This window comes from Belonocnema kinseyi, chromosome 2 (assembly GCF_010883055.1).
Source record: "Belonocnema kinseyi isolate 2016_QV_RU_SX_M_011 chromosome 2, B_treatae_v1, whole genome shotgun sequence".
In the NCBI taxonomy this organism is placed as follows: Eukaryota; Metazoa; Arthropoda; class Insecta; order Hymenoptera; family Cynipidae; genus Belonocnema; species Belonocnema kinseyi.
The window spans coordinates 107,596,609-107,606,872 of record NC_046658.1 but is presented as its reverse complement, the minus strand read 5'-3'; the positions used below and the strand labels follow the sequence as shown (position 1 = coordinate 107,606,872).

Below are 10,264 nucleotides of genomic sequence, written 5' to 3'. Positions count from 1 at the left end.
ATTAAAATGTGCATGGTTGCAAAAGTCAACTTTTTTCATAAATTTTGACTTGAAATTAATAAAACACAAAAATGGACTTGTATTGTCAGAAAACAAAAATAAAAAACAGCAAAAGCAAATTTGCATTTATCTTTCGGTGAAAGTTTGTTTGGATGTACTGTTTAATGTACAATCCTGCACAAAATAAATCTCTTAATAACATACTAAATCTTAAGGTAACAATTTGTTCTACAACAAAAGGATACAAGAATGTAAGAGTCTTATATTTTTAATTTTGATAAAGATTTTCATATCAATTGAATAAAACTGCAGCAAAATCGACACCTTCTCAAAAAAATCGGGCTTCCGAATTATATTTTTTTTATTGGTTATGATTTCAGTTCAATTTACTATTTATAAACATATCTTTATATGGGTTAGGATTTGTAACATCCGGTTTAATATTCTTATCATCTTGCAAAGGGGAATATAACCAATTTGTTTGTAACTTATTCGGTGATTCACATTTTCACGACTAAGATTAAAACTAATAGAATCCATTTTTATTTTCTAAAATTTCCGAATTCGTTAAGTAGATTTCATTAGTAATTGGTAAATTATATGATTCACTTACCACACCTTATGGGATATAATTTTCCTTGCTTACAATTTATTTTTTTTTGTAAACGTTTTATGTAATAAAAAATGAGTAAATGATGTTTAATTAGAACTAATATTCCCAACGAGAAACCATGTATTTAAATAAAGATCCTTTCTCATTATTGTTTTAAAAAATAGTGAAAATATGCGGCATTAGCCTAAAAGAAAGAATAGGTTATTTAAATGTATTACCAAAAATATTTTTTATTTTTATTTTGAACTATTACTGTAGAAAACTTAATATTATCAATCGTTTAATAATTAAAGTTATTTAAAATATAAATATAAAACGTAAACGTGAGGCCCCAAAAACGAGGGTCTAATATCATAAAGCCCAAATGCGACCGAAAAAAGGATGAACATCCTATTAAAATTGGTTCCTGTTTCATGGTCTTTAGGATTGAAAATACCATTATTTTGACTTTTGGTGACGAGTTCAGCTTCAAGCACTTATTAAACATTTTCTTTAAAATATTCTGACTCCATAAAATATTATTTGATACTTTTATAAACTTCCACTTCTCTTACGGCTGCACTGTAAAAAAAGATTTGTGTAAAATAACAAAGTTTCGGAAAATTAAATATTGTATCATTGTAAATATAACACACTTCACTGTGTGATTTTACAAAAGTATGTGAAATTACATCCTCTAGCGATGTAAATAAAAGGACCCTCGAACAGCAGTGTAATATTACACACTCGATAAAAATAAAACTACACATTCCCTCGTACGAATTTTACATTCAGAAGAGAAAATTCAGTCGCAGCGTGTAAAAATACCATGCGTCGGTAAAATCACTTTCCTGTGATTGAAAATTACATCGAGATTTTTAATTTTACCGATGATCTTTTATTCTACCCTGACGGAAACTGTGAAATTCTTTATTTATAATTAATTAAAAATTTTGCATAATTAATCAAATAATATGTGAATACGAAAGCGTCTCTCGTTTTCGTTGTTTATCGATACCTTTATCCTTCAATTTTGGAGCATTTTTATTTTTAATGCGAGGAATTCCACAGCTATGTTAAACTTTTTTGACAGCTTTCACACAAAGTATACCGAATCCGAGCTATTCCTATTTTGCCTTTTACATTTTCTGCTATTAGAACGGAAAAAATGCGGTTTTTCAAAACGTGAATTTCTCATTTTTTTTAACGGAATATTTAATCATAAAAAAATAACAATAGTATCTTATTTGTTTTAGGTAACGTGTAACATGTAACGTGGTAACGTGTCCGGCTTGTGTTTCTCCAAACTCCATGAAATTGTACGAATTTTGAGCTTTCGATTGTTCGATACCCCGTCGCCCTGATAAATTTGATTTTTATTTTATTTTATTCTTTCACACAATGAATTTTACAGTTTCGCACGTAAAATTATCGGCCGAATTGGAATATCACAACAGATTCGTAAAGTTACTCCGATATACGAGGGTCCTTTTATTTACAACCACCAGGGATGTAAAATTCAATAGATTTTTTTACAGTATGGATTGAGTCGTAACATTTTCTACACTGTAAAAAAAGATTTGTGTAAAATTACAAAGTTTCGGAAAATTAAATATTGTATCATTGTAAATATCACACACTCCACTGTGTGATTTTACAAAAGTATGTGAAATTACATCCTCTAGCGATGTAAATAAAAGGAACCTCGAACAGCAGTGTAATATTATACACTCGATAAAAATAAAATTACACATCCCCTCGTACGAACTTTACATTCATAAGGGAAAATTCAGTCACAGCCTGTAAAAATACCATGCGTCGGTAAAATCACTTTACTGTGATGGAAAATTAAATCGAGATTTTTAATTTTATCAAAGATCTTTAATTTTAGCCTGGCGGAAACTGTAAAAAATTTTATTTATAATTAATTTAAAATTTAGAATAATTAATCAAATAATATGTGAATACGAAAGCATCTCTCGTATTCCTTGTTTTTCGATGCCTTCATCCTTCAATTTTGGAGCATATTTATTTTTAATGCGATGAAATTGACAGCTATCTTCAACTTCTTTGATAGCTTTCACACAAAGTAGACCGAATCCGAGCTATTCCTATTTTGCCTTTTACACTTTCTGCTGTTGGAACGGAAAAAATGCGGTTATTCAAAACGTATATTTCATATTTTTTTATTTTATTTTTTTCACGTAATTAATTTTACATTTTCGCATGTAAAATTATCGGCCGAATTGGAATATCACAACATATTCGTAAAGTTACTCCGATACACGAGGCTCCTTTTATTTACATCCACCAGAGATGTAAAATTCAATAGATTTTTTTTTACAGAGTAATTCACGATGTGAAATTGTCGAGGTTCTTTAATGACCACCTCACTTACACAGTGTTACAAAATTATAGACCAGATGCTTTATAAGGCCTTGTTAGAGAAGAAAATCTCTAAGATTTGATTTTTCGTTATCAAGCGAACACATCTTGAATATCATGTATCGACGAATATTTGTGCTTTTGATTGTCCCTGTCCTTTTTATCCTTAAAAAGGCAGAATGTGTTAGTAAAATTTTATTATAGAGTTAAATTATTCGAAACATTCTTTTTTAAGTGCGTAAACTTAATAAAATTGCAATTTATTTCTAGGGGATGAGTCAGGATCAAGTGGATAATATGGCAAAGGGAATGCGGAAATCCTGTACATCGAAAGTACCAGTAGATTTGGGTAAGTCAAAAAATGTATGCAGATATTAGTTGATTGATATTATTTAACGTAACAAATAGGGAAAAGTTATGGATTTAAAAAAAATGACAAAAGTTAGAGAATTTCTGCAAAAAGCACCTTAAGTATTCGAAAATACTCAGGGATTCTACACAATCACTTTTAGTCACTTTTTAAACATAAAGTCACCATAGTCACTTTTTCAAATAAAAATATCACTTTAGACATATTTCTTTGAAAAATTAATCAATCGGTTAACCACTATTGAATTTAGATCTGCACCTATTTCAGGATTTTCCTGAATTCTTTTGAAATATTTTAGGGTTCTTTAATAGATACAAAGAAATTTGTAAGAGATTTCCATAAATTAAAGGGATTTCAAAGTATTTCAGGGAATTTTTAAAAATCGAAGGAAATTTTCAGAGATTTAAAAAGTTCCAAGGAAGTTCAAAAGACTTCAAAGGATTTTAAATATTGAATGGTATTCTAAAATATTTCAAAGCATCTAAATGAATTTCAATAATTTAACGGTACTCCCTAGGTTTTGACAGATTTTGTAGAGTATATTTGAAATATCCAAAGAATTCCCAAGAGCTTTAAAAAGTTTTAAGGAATTTAAAAAGATTTCAAGGGTTTTTTAAAGATTTTAAATATTTTGCTGTATTTTAAAAGATTCCAAAGTATTTTAAAGTGAGTTACAAATTTGTAAGGAATTTACAAGAGCTGGAAAGATTTTAAGGGATTTAAAAAAAATGCATAGGGGTTTCAAAAAGGCTATGGCTATGTGTACAAAAATTTCGGTATGAATACCGATTTTTTAGTAGGATAGACTGTACTCCGAAAAGGGACTAATTATACCGAGAAACAAATAATTAATTACGTATTCCACAAAATTTTTAAGATTTCAGGGTAGTTTTCAAACTTTCAACGAATTTAGAAGAGTTTTAAGAAGTTATAATTTTAAAGGATTTAATATTTTCTTAAAGATATTTTAACAAATTTAATAGAATTTTGGCAGATCTGGTACGATTTTGTAGAACCTATAAGATAACAAACTTGAAGGTATTTTCAAAATTCCAAAGAATTTTCAACAGTTTTCCAAAATTTCAAGCAATCTCAAAAGATGTGAAATATCTTAAAGTATTTATATATTTCAATCATTTAAATTTATTCCGAAGAAGTTTGAAGAATTTAGAGTATGTTTTAAAATTTGAAGAAATTTTAAAGAGGTTTGAAAACATTCATAACTTTAAAAAATGTATCAAGGTTTTGAAGCATTTTCAGGGATTTAAAATATTTTCGGGACTTTTTATAAATTCTAAAGATTTAAAACAATGTTTAAGGTTTCAGAATATTTTAACATATTATAACGAAATTTAAATTAATCTCAATAATTTAGAGGGTTTTCAAAGAATTCTATAGATTTTAAGGTATTTTATAAATTTTAAGGTGTTTTGAAAAATAAAATTACTTTTCAAAAGTTAAACAATATTACATGATTTTAAAAAATTTTAAAGGACTTCAAATATTTTAGGGTATTTTAAATGAAGTATTTCAAAAACTTGAAGGGATTCTTAAGGAATTAAAAAATTTTAGAGTTTTTTTTTAATGTTTCAAGAAACTCTTGAAACTTTTAAAAGATTATAAGAGATTTCAAAAGATTTTGAAGGATTTGAAATCTTTTAGGGTATTTTTAATATATTTCAATAACTTTAATTGATTCTAAAGGACTTCACGGTATTTTTAAAGATTCCAAGAACTTTTCAAGATTTTAAAAAAATTTTAAGGGATTTCCAAGGAATTTAAATATTTTAGAAGTTTTTTTAAAAATGCAAAATTTTAAGGGTTTTCAAAATTTTCAATTTTTTATCGTTTTCCAAAGACAAAAGAATTTCTAAATTTTCAGGATATTTTAACATATTCCCAAGAACTTTCAATTAATTTGAATAATTTTAAGGGGTTTTAAAGAATTAAAAACATTTTAAGCTACTTTTAAGAATTCCAATGAAATGTACTGAGTTAAAAAATTACAAAATATTTGAATATATGTTTAATGATTTTAAATCGTTTAGAGTATTTTAAATATATTTTAAAAACTCAAAGGGATTCTAAAGAATTTTAAATAATTAGGAATATTTTTTTTAATTCCAAGGAATTTTTAACAGTTTTAAAAAATTTAATTTGTTTTCGAAGGATTTAGAACATTTCTGTGTATTTAAAAAAATTCCAAGTAATTTTGAAGAGCTTTAAAAAGTTTCAAGGGACTTTGCAAGGATTTAAAATATCTTATAAATTAAAAAAAAAATCCAATCAATTGTTACTACTTTTTCAGAATATTAAGGGATTTCAAACATTTGGAAATTTTCAACATATTTCCAAATATTTTAATAAATTTTAGTCATTTTAAGGAGTTTGAAAGAAGTTTACCAATTTTAGGGTATTTTCAGAAATTTCGAAGAATTTTTAAAAGTTTAAAAAATATTAAGATATTTCAAAAGATTTTAAAGGAATTGAAATACCTTAGCGTATTTTAAATTATTTAAAGATATTTCCAAAGCTTAAAAGGATCCAAGAGATTATATGGAACCTTTTAATTAATTTTTTTTTAATTCTCTTGAATACATTGTTTTTTTAATATAAGTTTATTCTTATTTACCTTAAATTACTCTAAGTTCACTCCATTTTTTCTAAAATCAATTAAATTCTGTATTTTTTCTGATTAAATATCATTGCATTCTTATTTACCTAAAGTTACTCTAAATTCACTCCATTTTTATTCAAATTAATTGAATTTTGTATTTTTTTTCTGATTCATTTGAATTTAACTTGAATTCTTTGAAGCCTTATGAATTTATCCTGAATTCGGTGAAATTCACCTAAAATTATTACAAACTTCATCGATTTAAAAAAAATTCTTTTTATTCAAAAGAACATTAGTCACATTATTATATGCACATTAATCACGTCTAGACATTTTTTGAGTCGAAAATTAGGCACTTCCCAGTGGGCACAAGCGTTAAAGAACATCTTTAGAACGGCTTGAAAATGTCCTAAGTCAGTGTATATAACGTTCCGTAAACATTCAATGTTCCAGAGACGTTTTAAAGAGGTAATTCGAACATAAAACGTCTTGAGAACATTATTTGGTTTGACTTAGGACAGTTTTTGAAACGTTCAAATAACCTGTTTTGACTTGTACGTCCAAAAAACAATTTTAGGACGTTCCAAGTACGTTCTAAAATTGTGTGCTAGCTGGGTTTTTGTCCAGGAAAACTCAGGGTACTTTGAAAATGAAGTTTTCTGGGCACTCTCTGCAATTTAAAAATCATACGCTTCTCATCTCGCAATTTTTCTACATATTGTAATTTTAAGGAATTACACTGAAATTTAGAATAGCTATGAGATATAGAAATTTTAAACATTTTCACAGCATTAGTTGAAGGAGTAGTCAGAGGTGAATTTCCCGATGACCCAAATCTTAAATGTTACCTGAGATGTGTCATGAAAATGACAAAAGGGGTAAGTATATAGAGAAATTTTGAACAAACCATAATCTATGTAAATAAAGTTATAAATAATTATTTTCTTGTGATGGTTTATTTAGATCAAGAACGGTAAACTTGAGCCCAATATGTTAATAGCACAAATGAGTTTGCTGCCAGCAAATGGCGATAGGTTGATTGAAGGCGTTAAAAAATGTTCAAGTGAAGGTATGTAAATATTGTTCAGTATTATTTAACTCTGAATTACATGCATTTATCACATTTTTGGAATTTATAAAAAGAAAAGAATTTTTTTACGTCTGGGAAAATTTTCAAATTGAGGGCCCGGATGAAAGCAGAATAAAAAGGATTCACATAATCAAACTTTCAGTTAAAAGTGCAGGAATATCAATCGCATTTACCAGTACATTAAATTTAAATTATGTTTGTAATTTAAAAGTGCTTCAGTGAACATTTCTTCTTTAATTTTCAACGCTGGCCAAACTCGGCTGAAGCAGTTCGGCAGAGTAGGGGGGGGGGGTTATTAATTCGTTGATCTGGGACCTAAATTCTCTTACGATTATTTAATAATAATTTCATAGATTTCCAAATTAAAAATGGTTATTTACAAAACGAACAATTTTAGTTTACACATAATACGTGTAAGTTAAAATAATGTTAAATGAAAAATAACAAAAAAATGTTTTCTCTTTTAGTTGCGGCTGATGACGAATGTGAACTTTCCTTCAGGTACGTTAAATGTCAATATGAATTTGATCCATCAGTATTCTTTTTCCCCTGAAAGGAAAGAATGGCATTCTTCAATAGAAATAATACGTTTATTATTATATTAAAGTCTAAGAGTCAATGTATTCTTCCAAAATATAGTTCGTCTATTGTTTTTATTTTACTTATTGTCAATGAGTGTTCAATAAATATTTTAAAGTTACGAAACCTGCATTTTATAATCGAAAAATTTTTCATTATTGAATTATATTCGTTAAATTGGAATTTCGATTTTTGTTGATCGATCTTCCTCAATTTATTCGTTAAAATTCTATTTTTTTTTAATTGGGCAATATAAACCCGTGCCCTCGGGCTTTTATAATCAACACAGAATTTCAAATGGGAAGAGCTAGTTTTTTCGAAACAAAATTACTCGTTATTAAATTTTTGTAAATTAAAGTTTAATTACCTTTTAAAAAATGTTTAAGTAGTAATTTAAATCCAATAATCTGTAGTGTTGACACTTCCAATATCCTTGTATTGTGCCCGGAAAATGTCCCAAGAAATGAGAAGTAGCAGTTTTATGTAAAATTTATGCTAAAGACTGTAGTTTTTGTAATCTTTCCAAAACTAATTTTTTTTGCTTGAAAAGTCGGAAGGTTCTAAGTATCTTTTAATTAATTTTCAAATTTTTAAAAGTTATTATTTCTTCAAAAAATTCTCTTTGCTCACGAAACGTGAAGTCATTATTTTGCGGAATAAATTATACAGCTGATGAATTTCATAAATAATATTTCTTCTTTAACATATTTGGTAACTATTTAAACAATTTTCATTTCCCTAAACAAATTTTCCCCTGTAACTAGTAAAAAATTATTATTTACAGGAAATAATTAGACAATTAACAACTATTAAGAGTAAAGTATTTCTATAAACAACATTTAGGAATTATTTAAATACTTTTGATTTGTTTAAACATGCTTCCTTTGTCAATTATAAAAAGTTATTACTTTCTAGAAATAATTACACAATTAACGAATGTTGAGAGTAATATATTTTATGTAAAGATATTTGACAATTATTTATATAATTTATATTTGTTATGAAAAATTCACCTTTAAATCCAGCAATGTTACTGCTTTTCAGAATTGATAACGCATTTAATAAATGCTGGGATTGCTATTTTAAACAAAAACAGCTACAAACTAGTCATAAAATTTTCATTTGTATATCTTTGTTAAGGATTCATAATTTTAGTTTAAAATTAGTTTTTTTTTCATTTGTAAATTAATTTTTTTAACTGAAAATGTAACTATTCGAGTAAAAGTTGAACTATACTTTGTTAACAATTTTTTTTTGTTGAAAATTTACCTGTTTTATTGAAAATTCATTTTTCTAAATAAATTTTTTAACTGAAATTGTAATTTTTACAAATTTGGTTAATCATTAATACTTATCAATTGAAAATTCGTTAATAATCATATTTGAATGAACTTATTGTTTTCTTCACTGAAAAATCTTTATTTGTTGAAAATTTTTGTTGGTAGAAAGCTAAATTTATTCATTTCAAATTTTTTCTTTTTTGGTAAAAAATGTAAATTTTGAGTTGAAAATAAACTGTTTTTTTTTTTAATTAATATTTTCGGGTTGAAAATTTAACTGTTTCACAGAAAATTCGGCTTTCGTCTTAAAGTATAAACAATTTGGATGATCTTTCGTTTTTGACTGGAAAATATTTATTTGTTGAAAAATTGTATTTTTTTTAGGCTAAGTTCATCATTTTAGTCTAAAATAAATTTCTTTTATAAAAAATTGGACTATTTATTCGATTACTCCATTTTCGTTTTGAAAAGTTGTCTTTTTCAGTTTAATTAAAGTTAAACTAGTTATTCGAAAATTCTTGTATTTTATTGAAAATTCATCTTTTTGGTCGAAAATTAAACTTCCTGGTTATTATTATTATTAACCCTTAAACGGCCAAAACGCCACTACCGGGACACTGCTTTTCAACAGCCAATAACTAAGACTATTCAAAACTAGAAAAAATTGAGACATATATATTTTGATTGCTTAAGATCTCCTCTTTCCGACGGTGCCAATGAAATTCCTCAAAAGATTTATTTATTATCCCAAAATGTAGTTTAAACAAAAAAAACGTGATTTTTCGTGCCTATTTTTTTTGTGAACCATTTTCCAAAGCTTTTCGAGTCTGTAATTAACCTGGAATCTCACTAACCGGTGGAATAAATCTCTAAACTTTGAGAATCCATAGTTCAAAGATCGATTTTTCGTTTTAGTATTTTCAAAATGGCGTCTTAATGGCAAAATTTTTGGGAAAACATTCATGAATTTTTTTACAATAAACGATGCGCTTTCCGGAAAAATCATCAAGAATAAATTTCCAACGACTCCGTAACCTTTCTTGCACTCTGACATCAAACCACACCTTCACCGCATTGTCATCCTGGGAATTTTCGAGTACACCCAGCAAAAAAAAATGCCAAAGCGTAAAGCCTCAAAAATTGCAACGAACTCCGAATCGGAATGGGATTCCGATGAAAATGATGAACGTATCATCATACCTAATCCAGATTACTCTGGCTCTGATGGAGATGATTCATCAGATGACTTGAATTCGGGATCGGAATTTCCCAGACCGAATGTATCATATAGATCTGTTTTCCATAACTACACAGCATCTCAAAAACAATTGGAACCAAATCACGTTTTTTC

General features: G+C 27.1%; 1 protein-coding gene across 1 annotated transcript; it reads left to right on the top strand.

The window, feature by feature from the left end:
* The first annotated feature begins 3,056 nt into the window (after nucleotides 1-3,056).
* LOC117168518 (general odorant-binding protein 56d-like) lies at nucleotides 3,057-7,715 on the top strand. Its single transcript, XM_033354251.1, has 5 exons — nucleotides 3,057-3,160; nucleotides 3,248-3,326; nucleotides 6,754-6,842; nucleotides 6,928-7,033; nucleotides 7,522-7,715. Exons 1-5 carry the CDS (start codon nucleotides 3,095-3,097, stop codon nucleotides 7,605-7,607), a joined length of 426 nt encoding a protein of 141 aa, XP_033210142.1. The 5' UTR covers nucleotides 3,057-3,094; the 3' UTR covers nucleotides 7,608-7,715.
* The last annotated feature ends 2,549 nt before the right edge of the window (nucleotides 7,716-10,264 follow it).

Excerpts from the sequence above, each read along its gene's own strand:
- LOC117168518 (XM_033354251.1), top strand. The coding sequence starts at position 3,095 with ATGTATCGACGAATATTTGTGCTTTTGATTGTCCCTGTCCTTTTTATC. Across the intron at positions 3,327-6,753 it reads GAAAGTACCAGTAGATTTGG|CATTAGTTGAAGGAGTAGTC; the intron begins GTAAGTCAAAAA and ends ACATTTTCACAG. Across the intron at positions 7,034-7,521 it reads TAAAAAATGTTCAAGTGAAG|TTGCGGCTGATGACGAATGT; the intron begins GTATGTAAATAT and ends TTTCTCTTTTAG.